We start from the raw sequence: 19,856 nt of genomic DNA, 5'->3' as shown, positions 1-19,856 counted from the left end.
GACTTTCTATAGTGACATTAAAGCCACAAGTGCAAAGGTTTTTACTATATATTAATAAATCTGTGATGATAGATTGAGTATAATTCATTAGAACAGTGCCCCTTTCCTCTGGAATTAAACCCATGTCTCACTGTGTCTGTCATGGCAGTCTAAAGAGCGCTTTATTTTAGCTGACACCACTGCTCAGTACAGAATAACTGCTGGCTTGGTTCAGATTCTCAAAGTCAGAAAATTCTTTGTTCAAGCTCCACTCCACGAGTGCATTCATGTAGACTAGCGCTTCCACTTTGAGATGTAAAGTCAAGGCCCCCATCTTTCTGTTGAACTGCATGTTTAAGGATCCCATGTCACTATTGAAAGAAGAATGTAAGTGATCTCTCTGTCCTGGCCAACATTCTTCCCTCAACAAATGCCACCAAAAATAGATGAACTGGTCATTCAACTCATTGCTGTTTGTGGAGCTTGTGTGCAAAATAGCAGCTCTGTTTGCCTGCAGCACAGTTACTATCCTTCCAAGTCATTCACTTGCTTTAAGTCTTGGAAATATTTCTGAAGGAAGTGATGAGGTGCTATTATAAATGCAAGGTTTTTCTCTTTCTTTGATCTGGGAGGACTAAATGACCGTTTTGAGCTTTTTTGCTAAATGTGGTTCGTTCATGTCATTTAAGATAAACCCTATACCACATATCTTTCCAACCTTTGTTGGAGCAAAAAGGAAACTCCAGGTTTCATGGTCAAACTCAAACTCAAAATGAATGAGCATCACTTGCCAGTAATAGTGTTGTGATTTGGTATTTTTGCCTACTAGAGACTGGGTTGATAAACAGGGTTAGTATCCTGGTTTTGATGCTAGTTGAAAGCAGCCAGCCATTAATTAGCAGTATCTGAAATTTGAGCTTGGCTTGTGGGCAGTGAGAATGAGCTGCTAACTTGCTACGTTTTGCACATTGGTGTTCCATGGCGACACACTTGCACGTGTATCCATGAAAACAAAGGGAACTCTAAATATATCTGCATACTAATATTTTTTATAGTCTAGTTAAGTATGATGTAAAAAAATTTTAAAGCTGAATAACATCTGCGTTGCCATAGAATTTTAATGAACATTCTAAGCATTTTTTTTCAATTGCAATGACTGCTAAATTATTTTGACATTTATCTCTGGAGTGCCACACAAGAGGAGACTGAATGCAATCCTATTAGAAATTTAATCTCCCAGTGTGAAATATGATTTTCATGGCTTCAAAATGAGATTTGAATAAAATCAATACTAATATCTCCTTAAGAGATTCTACACTTTAAAAAAAAAAAGTACTTTATCTGGACTAACATTAATGGCACTGTGCTGGTGATAGATGAGTCTGTCTGTATCAGATAATTAGAGAGTATCCTAAATAGTATGCGTCAAATCTAATGAACCCTGTATTACTGAATTTAACCTCAGTCAGGATGAAGTACAGTTGATTCTAGTTTGTTCTTTGCGCAGATACAGAAATTTATTCAGTTAAGACAAAATATAACAATATAAATGTCGTCCATTTTGATCATTGCCCATAAGTGACAAGGGACTAGATTGAATTGAGCTTCATCATTGAAGTAGATTTTGTCTTTTAATTTGCTTGAATGGATTTACATATGACACATGCATATCTTTCTTTTTTTCTTTGGTTTTTCATTGCTCCTGTCCTGCTAACTCTGTTTTGGTTTTGTGTTTTTTGACAGATATTTTTTATTCTGAGGAAAAAGTACAATCAGATCACATTTCTTCATGTTTATCACCATGGCACAATGATTTTCAACTGGTGGGCAGGAGTGAAATATGTACCAGGGGGCCAGTGTAAGTATTATTCAAATTGTGACCTGTAGGAAAAGTACAGACTTTGGGGATGTTTACATGAAATAATCAGTCATGTACTTTTGAAATCAAATTTTCAAAGATAAGTTACCGCAATGAATTAACATGATCAGCAAATAAACCACCCTATTCCATTACATCATTCAAGATAGGAGATCTTCATCCGGTCAGTCAGTTTGTTGACAAAATAGCTGGTGTTTTATAATTAACATATTCAACTCTTCTAGTGCGGCAGTCACTATGGTAAACAGGTTTCATGCTTATTGTGAACAACCTGGGGAAAATCCCCAGAATCATAGAATCTTGCAGCATAGAAAGGGGCCATTCGAAAGAGATGTCCAATTTAGTCCCACAACCCAGCTTTCTCTCCAATACCCTACAAATTAGTTCTCTTCAAATACATGTCCAATTGCCTTTTGAAAGTTACTATGGAATCTGATTCCACCACCCTTTCAGGAAGTGCATTCCAGATCATCAGAACCCTCTGCATAAAATAACTTCTCATTTCCCCTTTGGATCGTTTGCCAATTATTTTAAATCTCTGACTTCTGATTATCAAGCCACTTGCCAGAGAAAACTGTTTCTCCCTACTAACCTTTTTCAAATCGCCTCATAATTATTTATACTTTCTATATTCGGTCTCTCCTTAACCTTTTCTGCTCTAAGGAGAACAATCCCAGCTTCTCCAATCTCGCCACATAACTGAACTCCTTCATCCCTGATGAACCTTCTCTGTACCCTCTCCAAGGCCTTGTCATCCTTCCTAAAGTGTGGTCCCCAAAATTGTACACAATACTCCAGCTGAGGCCTAACCAGTGACTTGTAAAAGTTTAGCATGACTTGTTTTTATATTCAATGCCCCTGTTTACAAAACCAAGTATCCTATACACTTTCTTACTCACCTTCTCAACTTGCCCTGCCACCTTTCAAGGATTTGTGAATTTGCACCCCCAGGTCCCTCTGCTCCTGCACCCTCCTTAAAATAATGCCATTTAGATTATACTGCCTCTCCATATTTCTCCCAAAGTGTATCACTTTCCACTTATCGGAATTAAATTGCATCTGCTATGTGTCTGCCATTTCATCAGTCTATCTATGTCCTCCTGACTGCAAAAGCTTCTATAGATATGTGAAGAGAAAAAGGTTAGTGAAGACAAATGTCGGTCCCTTGCAGTCAGAATCAGGTGAATTTATAATGGGGAACAAAGAAGTGGCAGACCAATTGAACAAATACTTTGGTTCTGTCTTCACTAAGGAAGACACAAATAACCTTCCAGAAATACTAGGGGTCCGAGGGTCTAGCGCGGAGGAGGAACTGAAGGGAATCCTTATTAGTCAGGAAATTGTGTTAGGGAAATTGATGGGATTGAAGGCCGATAAATCCCCAGGGCCTGATAGTCTGCATCCCAGAGTACTTAAGGAAATGGCCCTAGAAATAGTGGATGCATTGGTAATCATTTTCCAACATTCTATTGACTCTGGATCAGTTCCTATGGATTGGAGGGTAGCTAATGTAACACCACTTTTTAAAAAAGGAGGGAGAGAGAAAACAGGGAATTATAGACTGGTTAGCCTGACATCGGTGGTGGGGAAAATTTTGGAATCAATTATTAAAGATGAAATAGCAGAGCATTTGGAAAGCAGTGACGTGATCGGTCCAAGTCAGCATGGACTTATGAAAGGGAAATCATGCTTGACAAATCTTCTGGAATTTTTTGAGGATGTAACTAGTAGAGTGGACAAGGGAGAACCAGTGGATGTGTATTTCAAAGGGCTTTTGGCAAGGTCCTACACAAGAGATTAGTGTGCAAAATTAAGGCATATGGTATTGGGGGTATTGTATTGACGTGGATAGAGAACTGGTTGGCAGACAGGAAGCAGAGAGTCGGAATAAACTGGTCCTTTTCAGAATGGCAGGCAGTGACTAGTAGGGTGCCGCAGGGTTCAGTGCTGGGACCCCAGCTATTAACAATATACATTAATGATTTAGATGAAGGAATTGAATGTAATATCTCCAAGTTTGCAGATGACACTAAGCTGGATGGCGGTGTGAGCTGTGAGGAGGACGCTAAGAGGCTGCAGGGGGACTTAGACAGGTTAGATGAGTGGGCAAATGCATGGCAGATGCAGTATAATGTGGATAAATGTGAGGTTATCCACTTTGGTGGCAAAAACATGAAGGCAGAATATCTGAATGGTGACAGATTAGGAAAAGGGGAGGTGCAACAAGAGCTGGATGTCATGGTACATCAGTCATTGAAAGTTGGCAAGCAGGTACAGCAGGCGGTGAAGAAGGCAAATGGCATGTTGGCCTTCATAGCTAGAGGATTTGAGTATAGGAGCAGGGAGGTCTTACTGCAGTTGTACAGGGCCTTGGTGAGGCCTCACCTGGAATATTGTGTTCAGTTTTGGTCTCCTAATCCGAGGAAGGACCTTCTTGTTGAGGGAATGCAGCGAAGGTTCACCAGACTGATTCCTGGGATGGCAGGACTGACTTATGAGGAGAGACTGGATCGATTGGGCTTGTATTCACTGGAGTTTAGAAGAATGCGAGGGGATCTCATAGATGGGATTGGACAGGTTAGAAGCAGGAAGAATGTTCCCGATGCTGGGGAAGTCTAGAACCAGGAGTCACAGTCTAAGGATAAAGGGTAGGCCATTTCGGACTGAGATGAGGAGAAACTTCTTCACTCAGAGTTGTTAACCTGTGGGATTCTCTACCACAGAGAGTTGTTGAGGCCAGTTCATAAGATATATTCAAAAGGGAGTTAGATAGAAACATAGAAAATAGGTGTAGGAGTAGGCCATTCGGCCCTTTGAGCCTGCACCGCCATTCAATGAGTTCATGGCTGAACATGCAACTTCAGTACCCCATTCCTGCTTTCTCGCCATACCCCTTGATCCCCTAGTAGTAAGGACTACATCTAACTCCTTTTTGAATATATTTCGTGAATTGACTCCTTTTTGAATATATTTAGTGATATGGCCCTTGCGGCTAAAGGGATCAAAGGTATGGAGAGAAAGCAGGAAAGGGATACTAAGGTTGAATGATCAGCCATGATCTTATTGAATGGTGATGCAGGCTCGAAAGGCTGAATGGCCTACTCCTGCACCTATTTTCTATGTTTCTAAGTCTGCTACTATCCTGCTCTCAAAACTTGCCAATGTTGTAAATCGTGTCATCCGCAAACTTTGAAATTGTACTCCCTGATCCCAAGTCCAGATATACAAGAAGAAAATCAATGTCCTTAATACGATCCCTGGGATACTGGGATACTCCAGTCAGTAAAACATCTCTGCCTCCTATCCCTTAGCCAATTATGTACACAAGTTACCACCATCCCTTTAATACTATGTGCTTCTATTTTTCCAATAAGTTGGTTATGTCCCTAATGTTAGATGAATTGAAAATGGAAACCTTTTAATTTCTCTGATGACCCCCCACCCCACAATCTGTTTTCAAGATGTTCTTTCGTGTTCTTCTATATCTAACCGCTGGGAGCTGAACAAGAGTAGTCTATGGTCATTGGCCACTGATTATTTTTAAATTCCTTTTTGGTAAGGAATGCTAAGTCTTTAGTACCTTTCTAAAACCGCATGAGATTGGTAACTTGTGTTTGTAGGGGTTTCTGGTATTTTAACATGCTGCTTATCTCCGCCACAGGTTTTGGCAACAGTACTGTTTACAGTTCAGAGACGAGTGATTATTCGCTGGCATTTAAATGTTGGGGGTATGACTTAGAAGTTTGCAGCTGACACTAAAATGGGCTGTGTGGTTGATAATGAAGAAGAAAGCTGTGGACTGCAGGAAGATATCAATGTACTGGTCAGGTGGGCAGAACAGTGGCAAATGGAATTCACTCCGGATAAGTGTGAGGTAATGCATTTGGAGAGGTCTAACAAGGCAAGAGAATACACATTAAATGGTACTACACTGAAAAAAAGTGTAGAGGAACAAAGGGACCTTGGAGTGCTGGTCCACAGATCCCTAAAGGTAGCAGACCAGATAATAAGGTGGTTAAGAAGGCATATGGAATACTTGCCTTTATAAGTCGAGGAAAGGAATACAAGAGCAACGACGTTATGCTTGAACTGTATAAAACACTGGTTAGGCCGCAGCTGGAGAACTGTGCAGTTCTGGTCACCACATTACAGAAAAGATGTGATTGCACGGGAAAGGGTGCAGAGGAGATTTACAAGAATGTTGCCTGGACTGGAGAATTTTGGCCATGAGGAAGGATTGGAGATGCTGGGTCTGTTTTCTTTGGAACAGAGGAGGCTGAGGGGAGACCTGAGTGAGGTGTATAAAATGATGAGGCGCCTGGATAGAGTGGATAGGAAGGACCTGTTTCCCTTGGCAGAGGGGTCAACAATCAGGGGGCATAGATTTAAAGTAATTGGGGGGAGGTTTCTTCACCAAAGAGGGTGGTGGGAGTCTGGAACTCACTGCCTGAAAGGGTGGTAGAGGCAGGAACCCTCACCACATTTAAAAAATACTTGGATATGCACTTAAAGTGCCATAATCTACAGGGCTATGGATCAAGAGCTGGAAAGTGGGATTAGGCTGGTTAGCTCTTGGTCGGCCAGCGCGGACACGATGGGATGAAATAGCCTCCTTCCGTGCTGTAAATTTCTATGATTCTATGGATTTTCCGGCACCCATTATCCAGCCACTGTACTCTCCATTACTCCATCTGGTGTGAAGCTTCTTTCTCTTTTTCCTAAATTGTCTTCTAAAGTCTCACCTCCCCTATAAGTTTACAACCGTTTGGCCCATCTTCTCTGCTGGCTCTTTGCTAGAACAAACTGGCTGGCAACATGATGGTGATTATTTTACACACAATGGAAACATGGTGGCACAATGTAACTAATTTTTGGCAAATAATATTGGCAAAATGTAACTAATGCCTGCAAGTAAATTTTCTTTCTCTCTTTCAGCCTTCTTCATTGGCTTGTTGAATTCCTTTGTTCATATTGTGATGTACCTATACTATGGCATTGCTGCTCTGGGACCACATATGCAGAAGTACTTGTGGTGGAAACGTTATCTCACCATGCTTCAACTGGTAAGTTTGTCCTATCTTTGTAATAAGAGATTCACTGTGTGGTTTTTCATCATCATAGTGTACCAAAGTAAATCTTCGGTCTGTCATAAAATTAAGATCTAATAATTTAATAATAAAGTTATTCTGGTGGTGTAAGTCCATGTATTCTGAGTCAGAAGGTTGCGGCTTCAAGCCCCACTCCAGAGACTTGAGCACAAAAATCTAGGCTGACACTCCAGTGTAGTATTGATGGAGTGCTGCATTGTCGGAGGTGCTGTCCTTTGGATGAGACATTAAATCGAGGCCATGTCTGATCTCGCAGGTGGACATAAAAGATCCCGTGGCACTATTTTGAAAAAGAACAGGGGAATTATTCCTGGTGTCCTGGCCAATATTTTTGGACGAGCTTATTTGTACAAGGAAAATGCTCTCATTGGCTCTGTGATCACATCACCTGATTGCTGATTGGTCTCCTTGGGGCATAAGAAACACCCAGCAGTTTCTCTTGAATGAGTAATCAGAACTGCACAGCCCAAGTTCTGAGTGACTTTGCAAACTCAAGCCATTCTGACTTCAGACCCCAGACAGGATAGAATTGCTCCGTCCCGGGCTCCTCGCCCTGTCGTCCCGCCCCAGTTCCCCACCCCATCATCGTCCCCCCCCACCTGGCCCAAGTTCCTGATCTTGCCCCACCCCACCCCGCCGTCCACTTATAGATGGGCGATGTGTGTGGGTCACGGATTGTTAACAGGTTCAATGGGTATAAAGTGAATAATGATAATCGTGACTTCCGGATTTCATCCACTCCAATGATGTCCTTTGTCACACACGCACTGAGCTTTCTGAGAAATCGGGTTTGGGTGCAACGGTGGGGTTGGAAGAACTTGATCAGTTTTCCCTGAGGTCCCTCTCCCCTCCAATCCTCCTCTCTCATATTTTTCTCTCTCTGCCCCCAGTCTCTCTCTCTCTCCTTTTTCTCCCCACACCCGCCCACCCCCCCCCCCCCCCCCCCCCCACAAGCCGCAGTCACGCTCTCGCGCTCTATTTCCATGTCTCTCTCTATCTCTCTCTCTCACCATGACTCTCGCTCCCCGGTGACTCACACGCGCGCTCCCTCTCTCCACCCGGGGTGTCTCTCGCGCGCATGTGCGCGCTCCCTCTCTCCGCCCGGAGTGTGTGTCGCGCGCGCGCGCGCTCCCTCTCTCCGCCCGGTGTGTGTCTCGCGCGCATGCGCGCGCTCCCGCCTCCCGGCCCGGCCTCTCGCTGGCGCGCGTTCCCCCTCCCCTCCCGGCCTCTCACCGGCGCGCGCTCCCCCCTCCCGGCCCGGCCTCTCGCCCGCTCGCTCCCCCGCCCGCTCGCTCCCTCCCCCGCCCGCTCGCTCCGCCGCGCGCTTCCCCGCCCTCGCCCGCCCGCTCGCTCACCCGCTCGCTCCCCCCCCCTCGCCGGCCCTCGCTCCCGCTCCCCCGCCCTTGCCCGCCCGCTCGCTCCCTCGCACGCCCGCTCGCTCCCCCTCACTTGCCTGCCCGCACGCTCCCCCGCCCTCGCCGGCCCGCTCGCTCCCCCGCCCGCGCCCTCCCGCTCACTCCCCCGCTCTCCCGCCCTCGCCTGCTCGCTCCCCCTCACTCGCCTGCCCGCTCGCTCCCGCTCGCTCCCCCTCACTTGCCTGCCCGCTCGCTCCCTCGCCCGCCCGTGCCCTCCCGCTCCCTCGCCCGCTCCCCCGCCCTCGCCCGCTCGCTCCCTCGCCCGCCCGCTCGCTCCCCCTCACTTGCCTGCCCGCTCGCTCCCCCTCCCTCGCCCGCCCGCTCGCTCTCCTGCTCGCTCCCCCTCCCTCTCGCTCGCTCCCCCCCCCCCCCCCCCCCGGTGTCTCTTGCGCTCTCTCTTGCTCTCGCTCTCGCTCTTGCTCGCGCTCGCTCTCTCTCTCTCTCTCCCATCTCCGATGTTTTCTCTCCACGGAAGGCTGCGAAAATGTTTGTGTAGATAATCACAGCGATATTCTAGTCAAAAGTCCTGAAGACACACCGGCACAGCTCATCACAATACAGGGCCCACTTCCAGTGTCGGGTTCGAGGCGTCTGCGCATGCGAAGGCACGGGGACAGGGTCCAGGGCACGCAGGCACAGAACGACACTAAAAACACTGGTGCAAATCTTCACCCTGAATATTTATCCCTCAGCCAACATCACTAAAACAGATTATCTGGTCATTATCACATTGCTGTTTGTGGGAGATTGCTGTGCGCAAATTGGCTGCCGCGTTTCCTACATTGCAGCAGTGACTATAGTTTTTAAAAAGTGCTATGGGATGTCTGCTGGTTGTGAAAGGCGCAATATAAATGCAAGTGTTTAATATCTGAATATTTTATGCACCTCATGCTGCAGCAGCGAGAAGCTTCAGATTTGCAAAGACCTTCTCTATTAACTATCCATAAACTACTATATTTGGATCACTCGGCACAGCTGCATGGCAACTGATCTAATTTGCTGCCGGGGTGCTTTTCAGACTCCTGCAACAGATGGAATTGGCATTGGGACCTCACTGCAGTGCAAATGTGTCGTTGCCTTCTATTCTTTACAGAGTGTTGATAACTATGGATTTTTTTTTTACTGAGAGCTCAAAATGTGCAGTCCTGCTTCAGTGCTGAATAGAAGTATCCCTTTCTAATGCTGGATGCCAGTTTTGTTCAAAAAGGGCAACCTGTAATGTGTTGAGGGTGGGAGTTATGCATGTATCGTTGAAGTGAAACAAGATCTTTTCCCGCAGCAGATATTTTTTAAAAATGAAGAGATAAATTAAAAAATAGAAATGTATAATGGATTAGTATCTGTAGTAGACCTTGTTGCTAGCGTCCATCTGCTTCAGTGCGCCATGGAATATGATCATCTGGAATTGCCTTTACCTGGTTCACCTCTCTCCACCCTCACCAATCCCTAAAAAACGGGGATTTTTTTTTCTGTTCTGGGATTTGGGCGTCAATGGAAAGGCCAGCCATTATTACCCATTCCTAACTGCCATTGAGAAGGTGTTGAGCTGCAGTCCGTGAGTTGAAGGTACTTCCACCTGTTGGGAGGGAGTTCCAGGATTTCACCCAGCAATGATGAAGGAACAGCGATCTATTTCCATGTCCGGATGGTCTGTAACTTGGAGGTGGTGGTGTTCCCACGCGCCTGCTGCCCTTGTCCTTCTAGGTGGTAGAGGTCGCGGGTTTGGGAGGTGCTGCTGAAGAAGCCTTGGCGAATTGCTGCTGTGCATCTTGTAGATGGAGCACACTGCAGCCACGGTGCGCCGGTGGTGGAGGGAGTGAATGTTTAAGGTGGTGGATGGGGTGCCAATCAAGCAGGCTGCTTTGTCCTGGATGGTGTCCAGTTTCTTGAGTTGTTGGAGCTGCACCCGTCCAGGCAAGTGGAGAGTATTCCATCACACATTTGAAAGCATTTATTTGAAGTTATTACTGTTAAAACGGGCAAAAAAATATTTTGGCAAGACTGAATATATCTGACGTGTTCCATTTTGTTAAATTTTAGGTCCAGTTTTTGGGCATCGCCGTGCACACCTCCTATAATCTCTTCACAGACTGCGATTTCCCAGATGGATTTAACCTTTTCGTATTCATCTACATCATCACCATCATTATTCTGTTCAGCAACTTCTACTATAAAACTTATATCGAGAAAAAAACAAAAAAAGCATAAACTCTGGAAAAAAAAAATTCTCTTTACTTCCTTGACCGACCTGGGAGTAACTGTAACAAAGTCCTCCCATCTATCTCAACCGTATCTTTTTTTAGGGGGAAGGGTTTTATATCTTACGATACACTCTTTGTCATTGCAGAAAACCCCTTGGTTAATTATTTGCTGCTGTCTGGTATCATCAATATTTGTCTCTGTATCTTGCAAACTCACAATAACCATCTTGTGACACATCACCACTAAGTATTTTTTTAATTTAATGCAAATGCTTCAGCCAAGTTTATATGGCAGCTGCTTGTACTTAAAGTGGTTCTGTAATCTACTGAGGCCTCTCGTTCCATGGAATCCACTCTGCCTATGTTTATTGTGACTTTCACTTTTAGCTACAGACCTTCCCCAATGCTAGGGACTGGTCTGACTACACGTGAAAACTTACATTACTGTCCTTATACAGGTGGGCGCACTGATGAGAAATGTTGGCATAAGGTACCACATTTACTTTGCAGCGCTGCAGTTGATGTTGGAACAGTTGTGAGCGGCAGCATTGTAAGGTAAATGAGGTGTTTCGTTTGGCCAGTACAGCATAATTAAGACTGCTACCACAATGCAAAGTTTAGATTCCTGGTGGTGCTCACGTGTCATTCATTCATCCTGTGATGCTAATGTTGCTATCCAACTAGCTGTGAGCACATGTCACCAGCAAAATCTTTACTGTCCCTTCAAATACATATGTTACAAATACAATGTGTAATTAAGTTTAGGTTTCGGGAGCTGTTCCTTCATTTAACTCGTTTTTGTTCATATTCAAAGGACTTTTATGCAGAACTGTCTCCTGATTTACCTTGGGGGAGTAAAATACAGCACAAAAATAGGTTAGTGCTGCCACAAATGATTTTCTTATTTAGATTTGGGTTGAACACGTTCTCAAATTATTTTTGGGAAGGTTGAAGGACGATCAAAGCTGTATTGGTAAACACTGAAGAACTTTTTTTTGTTTTAAGATGCACCTTTAACACCGAGCAAATGTGCCTCTTCAATACATAGGAATTGCACCAAAAAGTTGCCACAATCAGAAGTGGCCCAATTTTCCTATTTCTCAAAAACCTCATGAAAGAAAAATCTGTTTTGTAAAAGGGGATATGTGATGTTTGAGGGAAACGGGATTTGCCTTTGTTCATTTGTTATACCTATTCATACAAAGTTTCCTATAGAGGGTCAGTATGTAATATGTGCCAAGCTTTGTTCAATGGACCCCAATGTCGTGAATTCTACTTTACTTGAGTATGTGCTTTTAGGCCCCTGTTGGGCTGAAGCACAACTACCTGTTGCACTGTTTTGCTGTTAAAATGATGCTTTTAAGTGTATAATATTGCATAAGTTTTTTGCCATCTTGTCTCTGTCCCATTTGGGAATGAATGATGCTGTGGGAGAGAATGACCAAATTGATCATAATTCCACCCTGAATTGACAATTTCACCTTGGAACTAACTAGGATGAATACTGAGAGAAATACTGACTTTGAGAGTGCATTGGGGCTGATTAGAATGGGTGGTTGTCTTCTCTGGTTGGGTTAACCTTGTGGATATGGTCCTGTACTTCATGTGGTTTACTTGACCGGAGTGTGACACTTATTTAAAAAGTGCATTCGTGTTCCATTCCTTAATACTATTATCTTATTAAGCAAAAAATTCAGTCATTCTCTCATTCACATATGAACACAGTTGTAGAAATTTTTTATACTCTATGAAGGGTGATGTGAAAATTCTAACTCCTTGAAATTGCTCAAAAAGGCAAGCCCTAAAAACTTAGTGTAACTTAATTCCAGTTGGACTCCTATTTTCATACTCAAATGCAAGTGTGGCAGCTCTCCTTGTGGTTCAATTTGATCCCCAGTCTCTACTAAGCTACACGTTTTCAACTTTGGTATTAACGGTACTGCAATTTGCCTCAGTGTCCCTGAGTTAGGCATATTATCAAAGCAAGAAATGGAAATGAATTCAGTGTTAACAGCATTCTGCTCGACTTCTCTGGCTGTACCTTCAGCTTCACGATATTGCTATGCCATCTGATTGCTTATTCAGTACTAAGTCCTGGATTGGCCGTTATTTTGTTTCATCTTAACATCACTGAGACCATTACCTTTGCTAGCTGCTTAATCAAACCTTAGTGCTCAATGGTGGGATCAGGCTTGACTCTCGGCCAAGCCCCAAATCCTACCCTTTGACATGATCACCTGTTTCCACCTTATGTAACATTGTCTGCCTCAGTCTGTACCTCACTCTCAATACCATGAAGCCCTCTCATAGAAACATAGAAAACAGGAGCAGGTCATTCGGCCCTTCGAGCCTGCACCACCATTCAGTAAGATTATGGCTGATCATTCGCCTCAGTACCCCGTTCCTGCTTTCTCTACATACCCCTTGATCCCTTTTGCCATAAGGGCCATATCTAACTCCCTCTTGAATATATCTAATGAACTGGCATCAACAACTCTCTGCGGTAGAGAATTCCACGTGTTAACAACTCTGAGTGAAGAAGTTTCTCCTCATCTCGGTCCCAAATGGCTTACCCCTTATCCTTAGACTGTGACCCCTGGTTCTGGACTCCCCCAACATCGGGAACATTCTTCCTGCTTCTAACCTGTCCAGTCCTGTCAGAATTTTATGTTTCTATGAGATCCCCTCTCATTCTTCTGAACTCCAGTGAATGCAGGTCCAGTCGATCCAGTCTCTCCTCATATGTCAATCCTGCCATCCCAGGAATCAGTCTGGTGAACCTTCGCTGCACTCCCTCAATAGCAAGAACATCCTTCCTCAGATTAGGAGACCAAAACTGAACACAGTATTCCAAGTGAGGCCTCACCAATGCCCTGTACAACTGCAGTAAGACCTCTCTGCTCCTAGACTCATCCCCTAGCTATGAAGGCCAACATGCCATTTGCTGCCTTCACCGCCTGCTGCACCTGCATGCCAACCTTCAATGACTGATGTACCATGACACCCAGGTCTCGTTGCATCTCCCCTTTTCCTAATCTGCCGCCATTCAGATAATATTCTGCCTTCATGTTTTTGCCACCAAAGTGGATAACCTCACATTTATCCACATTATACTGCATCTGCCATGCATTTGCCCACTCACCTAATCTGTCCAAGTCACCCTGCAGCCTCTTAGCATCCTCCTCACAGCTCACACTGCCACCCAGCTTGGTGTCATCTGCAAACTTTGAGATATTACTCTCAATTCCTTCATCTAAATCATTAATGTATATTGTAAAGAGCTGGGGTCCCAGCACTGAGCCCTGCGGCACTCCACTAGTCACTGCCTGCCATTCTGAAAAGGACCCGTTTATCCCGACTCTCTGCTTCCTGTCTGCCAACCAGTTCTCTATCCACATCAGTACATTACCCCCAATACCATGTGCTTTAATTTTGCACACCAATCTCGTGTGGAACCTTGTCAAAAGCCTTTTGAAAGTCCAAATACACCACATCCACTGGTTCTCCCTTGTCCACTCTACTAGTTACATCCTCTAAAAATTCTAGAGGATTTGTCAAGCATGATTTCCCTTTCATAAATCCATGCTGACTTGGACTGATCCTGTCACTGCTTTCCAAATGCGCTGCTATTTCATCTTTAATAATTGATTCCAATATTTTCCACACTACTGATGTCAAGCTAACCGGTCTATAATTCCCTGTTTTCTCTCTCCCTCCTTTTTTAAAAAGTTGTGTTATATTAGCTACCCTACAGTCCATAGGAACTGATCCAGAGTCGATAGACTGTTGTAAATGATCACCAATGCATCCACTATTTCTAGGGCCACTTCCTTAAGTACTCTGGGATACAGATATTCATGGCTTCATCACCTCCAGACTTTAGTTCTCTAACACTCTCCGAGGGGCTGAATGGCTTGCTCCTGCTCCTATGTTTCTTGCTGTCTTCCCAATCTCCACTCTATGTAAAATCCTACTGATCCAAATCTCCACTACCTATGCCCTCATTAGAAAACCTCTGCATGGCATGGCCCTTCCTGGCCTCTGATGACCTCCAGCCCTTTGTCTCCCCTCTCACTTTCAACTCTTTCAATCCTAGCCTACCATTCATTTTGCCCCCCCATGTTTTCCAATTGGTGGTCGAGCTTTCAGCCCTCATGGCTCTGCACTTAAACTCTCCCTAAACCAGTCCTGACTTGCTGCATCTATCCCCACTTACCAAAGCATCCTGAAAATACTATGTTCATCTATGCCTCCAGTCATCTCACCAGTTCTTCTAATTAATGCTTGCTGTTTGCTTCCTCTCTTTTTCTGGTGACATTTTGTTGCACTAAAGTTGCTTTAAAAAAAAAAATGGAAGTATTTGCAAAAAAATCAGCCCAGGGTTCCTGCTCGTGATTTGCACGTCTAACAGTGATCAGTGGAGTATTGAGCTTGACTCTGATGCTTGCTCCCCTCCCCTCACTTTTAAATAATCTGCCAAAACACACAGTTGACGATCAAACATTAGTAAGATGAAGTACCAGAAGACAACCAAGAACTGTGGAACCATCCCCTAGTCAGCCATCTCAAAAGAAGAGGAAGGGAGAAATTAAAATTGATGGAAAAAACATAATTGCAGTCCAACTTGGCCCTCTCTCGCTCTTTGTCTGAAGATGAGTACCATTGATCAAAAAAAATAGTTGGGAGAGCTTGCATACATGATGCACCAACATGCCAACTCGTGGTCTAGTGTGACATGGATATGGTTTGAGGGGGGTGTTTAGTAAAGGGAGGTAGTGAGAATTTAAAGCAGCGCACTAATTTCAAACTAAACTTTAGATCTCGTGGAGAAATCACTACCCATCCAGTTTATTCACTGTGCATAATGGATTTGACTAGGGAAGGGACCTCCATAGCACCGCGGATCTTGAAGTTGATTTGCTAATCAAAGGCAAGTTTAAGCATCACCCTTCCAATGTTTGTGCATTGTTTGCACCTGAAGCAGACATTTGCAATTTTCTTCACTGGCCCTGGTTTTCAGAAAATACTGTTAATGGGAATAAGCTGAAGATGCACAGAACATCCGTCAGCAGGTGTCGATTTCAGAAGTGCTAACTACTGTTTCCAACAATCCTATTTTTCATTTTATCACTACTGTAAGGTAGAAAATGTTTTGTAAATTAACTTCTTTATAAAACAGTGGAAGTATTTATCTAGCAGATATGTAGTAGGGGGAAAAAAATGTTCTATTAGATGCGGCACAGCTAACTATGCACTTAAAGCAGTGATGCACAATGGGAGGCCTGCTGAATGATTTTTAGCTGGTGCTCAAAGCACTTTCATTTGAGAAAATCAGCCTGATCGTGATCCCAAAATATCAGGCTGGCCATTTTTTATTTACACTGTAATGCATGCTTTTATTAACCAGAGCTAGCTTCACTGGTTTTCTTTTTGCTTCTCTTCTTCCCCTCTCCCCCTTCTACCCCGCCCTCCCAAAAGGGTAAGGCAGGGCATTCCGTCCTTTCAGCTCTGCACGCTCGTCTTGAGAGCTGATTTGATCGTGCTCCTGACTTAATCTAGGTAAAAAGGTGTAGCAACCAATTCGCTCCACTGGCACTCAGTGGATATGTAGATTCTTAATACTGTTACGTCTCAGTACCACCCTGTGCCATTTTTTGAGGCCATTCCTGCTGATTAATGTATTTGGTGTTTGGCCTTCCATAGGCTAAGAAGAATACATTGTGGCCCCAACAGCCAAAGGAATTGTGCGCCACTGGCTTAAGCTATTGAGGAACTGAATGCACAAATGTTCATTTTAGTTAATACAAGGGATTCTGGCGGTTTAACCGGCAGGCTGAAACACTACTGAGCCCTGCACAAATTCAGAGAAGCCCTGGACCCCCAACAGAGACAAATAAATTGTCACTGTACTGTGCATCTAGCATGTGTATGATGTCAGAGTCTGCGTCTGTAGAAATGCACGTGTGACGTGCCTATCAGCGGGCCAGGAATTAGAAGCAGGGCAATAACTGATCAGATAGTCCAGGTGTGCCCGGAGTCTGCAGTGTGTGAACAGAGCTGAGCCTGTTCGTACCCAAGAATCTCAGGAATGCTTGTTACAATAGGAATCCTCTGGCCAAATTATATGGAAAGGGTTAATATTGAAACCACAGTTGCTTTTAACAATTTTACCAAAGTGTAATAGTATTTTATGATTCACTAAAATTGAATCATTGTAGGAAGTATTTGTAAGTTTAAAAAAATGTTTGTATTGATAATTGCACTTGAAGAAAATAATAAATTGCAAAAAATGTAATGATTGTTAAAGCTGCAGGACTTGCATATTAAATGGCTGTAGCTATCCTCAATCTAAGATTGCACAGACAAGGGATTTTATCCTTGTTTGTCTTTCCATGGTCTCCAGTAATGTACACTCATCTTTGTTAGAGTTGGCTGGTGGGAGACATCAGACACCTTTGTGGCCTCTCGTCACTCTAACGACCTGGTCTGGTGGTATGAGCCAAAGTGGTATTCCAGCTAATAATTATTTTCCTCTCCTGTTCTGTTTGTTGTTTGGACATCCTGATTGCAGTCCTCATTTTGAGTGATTAAACTCCATTGAGACTAATGCTAATCATTCAATGGAAGCCTGAGTAAGGCTTGAATTGAGACCCCTTGTCTTTTGGTATGTGGTGCTGCATGCTAATATTTTCCAACTGAGCTCGATGAAATGTTTGTTTAATGGCCTTTTATGTTTCCAAGTTCCTGAGTAAAAGCTGATCGTTCACTCATGTTTGGTACTGTGATTTTGTGTGTGCCTCAATATGATACCTTTAACCCCATCATTCACCTTGCTGAGCTCCAGCAGTCTGATGTAAGTGCACAAATCCTACTTTAAATGGGAGTAACATTTAACTTATCTGTGTCATAAAATTAATTGGCGCTGCAATTTTATTATTGGCATTTAAATTGCTATATAAATGTTTGCTAGTTTTGGGGAGGTTGCAGGTGGCATATTGCTACAGTGTGGCAGAATACAAGTTTGCATCTATTTTCTGTTACAGCAAGCCCAAATAATGGGAACACTGAGTAACAGCAAAGTGCTTCTCAGCAAATTAGGAAGCCAAGTATTTATACAATTAAATGTTCTAACTCCTAGCATGATCTTGTCTAGGATATCAATTGCAAAACACTTTGATAACATTTAAGGCAAGAATTCTGTATGCCCGTGTCTTAAACCTGTTCTTTTTTTCTTCAAGAATGTAAGAGCCTTGAGCTCAGACTGAATCGACTGTCATTCTGTGTGACCTGTGAAAATACCTGAAAAATGCAGGCTGCAGTAGCTATTTACTACCAAGGGATTCAGTTGGTTTAGAATACTAGTTACTTACGGTGATTATAATAATCCCCTAATCTAAAGATACAGATGATGTCATGGTGTACATTCTCAAATGTGGGAATGTATTCCAGCTCTAACATTTCTCACTTTGATGACTAGAAAACTTCAAAATAAGTCAATTTTAAAAAGTAATTTGAAATTGGCAATATTTTTAGATGACAATCAGACCAATGCTCCGTGTGCTGTTTTCTAATGTGTGGCTACAGGAGCAGTAACACTTTGGGATGCTTACACTAACTGACTGCTGGCATCGTGGTATTTTGGGTATTAAACATGAATGTTATTAGTACAGAACTTGGATGTTTATCTAAGGCTATTTGGCCGTACTGGCAAAGGGGTGGGGCAGAAACACTGGCTCATTTTAACTAATGGCAAATCCTATGCCCAGTGATTATAAAATATCCCATTAATTTTCACAATTCAAGCAAGCTTGTTTTCTCCAAAAATAAATATAATTCTAATTCCATATCCAGTTAGCACCAGAGGCCGTTACCCAAAAATCCTCTGGTGATTGCAGTCGCTATTCCGAGAGTACTGAGCAATTGGAAATTCAGGTACTAATTAGTTAAATATGCATCATAGTGCAATTCTTTTATTTGACAGTAGATGTCAGCATCTGCCTTTGAACTGTATAATTTGTGTTATAGTCACGGACTCTGGCCCTGCTGATTCAGACTAATGAAGATCACAATATGCATCTGTCTCAAATAACCTGCTTGGCCCCACATTTCCTCACAGTGACGGGAATAAAAATATTGAGAGTTTCCCCACAGATCATTCTTGTGCTGCTGCATCTTGTGCTGTAACTCAAGACCAACATTAGCAGAAACTTTGGAACAGGTCACTTCACTACTGCCTGAACAAGGGAATGGAAAGTGGCATGGAGGGACAATAATAGAAAATTAAAAAAATAAGGGCAAAAGTGTTGAAACTTAGAGCTCCATAGCAGTGATATGATTAGAGAGAGTTTCTTTTATGTATGAAGTATCTTTCAGCACATCAGAAGAGGTTGATACTGATAGCTCCCAATTGTAGGTGGAAGTTCTGCCTTACAGCCGCCATGTTCCATTTTCACACATCTTATTTTATTTGTTCAATTTGATGCCAGTGATGTGAATCAACACAGAATAATTTATATATCAATGTATCAACTCTGGTAAGATGTGCCTACATTCTAGTAATTCTCTCCATGAGTTCCAATCTCCGTTGGTCACAGGTAATAAATTGGTTGTTTCACCAGACTCCTTGATGTCACTGATTGCACACAACAGATCGAGTCCGGGGGGTGGAAAATTCATGGGTAAGTTGTCTCTTGATCAACTGGTTTCAAGTGACAGAAAATATATTACCCCTTTTAAGCTTCTCCATATATTCCCATACACCATGCATCTTTTCTCACCTATAGAATAAGCAGGCTCTTTGTATCACTTGAAACCAGTGCAGTGACCCATAACCTTTCATTATTAAACGGTAAGGTGACCAGACATCCAAATGGCAATGGATTGGTTAATTATATACATGTAATATGTATTAATGCATTCAACTTAAAGTATGCAACATTTTCAGAATGCAAATCTAGTCAAATTGTTGGCTGACCAAAACAGCAAGTGTGAGAAATGTAACTAAAATAGTAAGTGTGAGTAATAGTCAGCCAGTAGATTTCACACTAACAATCTGCAGTAGATATGGTGCATCCCTCTTCACTGCCTTGATCTCATTTTGAACCATTATCCTGTACATTTATTTGAAGTTATTTTCTCCCTTTTTCTACATCATGTAACATCACCAGCTGAGAGAACAGATCTCACACCTGCTACCAGCTTCTACCAATACCACTCTGGTGATTTAAGAGGGCTTTGTATTCCAATTGTATAGCTTTCCAATTTCCCTCCTTCC

General features: G+C 43.2%; 1 protein-coding gene across 1 annotated transcript in view; it reads left to right on the top strand.

Annotated features, from left to right (window-relative positions):
* The window catches only part of elovl8b (ELOVL fatty acid elongase 8b), a 70,021-nt gene extending 52,673 nt beyond the window's left edge, over nt 1–17,348 (top strand). Inside the window, exons 6-8 of the mRNA XM_070886766.1 lie at nt 1,723–1,837; nt 6,794–6,921; nt 10,422–17,348. Coding sequence (XP_070742867.1) covers nt 1,723–1,837; nt 6,794–6,921; nt 10,422–10,589 — 411 coding nt within the window. The 3' untranslated portion in view covers nt 10,590–17,348. The remainder of the gene's footprint in view (nt 1–1,722; nt 1,838–6,793; nt 6,922–10,421) is intronic.
* The last annotated feature ends 2,508 nt before the right edge of the window (nt 17,349–19,856 follow it).

The sequence above is a fragment of the Pristiophorus japonicus genome, chromosome 8 (genome assembly GCF_044704955.1).
Source record: "Pristiophorus japonicus isolate sPriJap1 chromosome 8, sPriJap1.hap1, whole genome shotgun sequence".
In the NCBI taxonomy this organism is placed as follows: Eukaryota; Metazoa; Chordata; class Chondrichthyes; family Pristiophoridae; genus Pristiophorus; species Pristiophorus japonicus.
The sequence above is the reverse complement of the archived record's forward strand: the minus strand, read 5'-3'. Positions and strand labels throughout refer to the sequence as shown.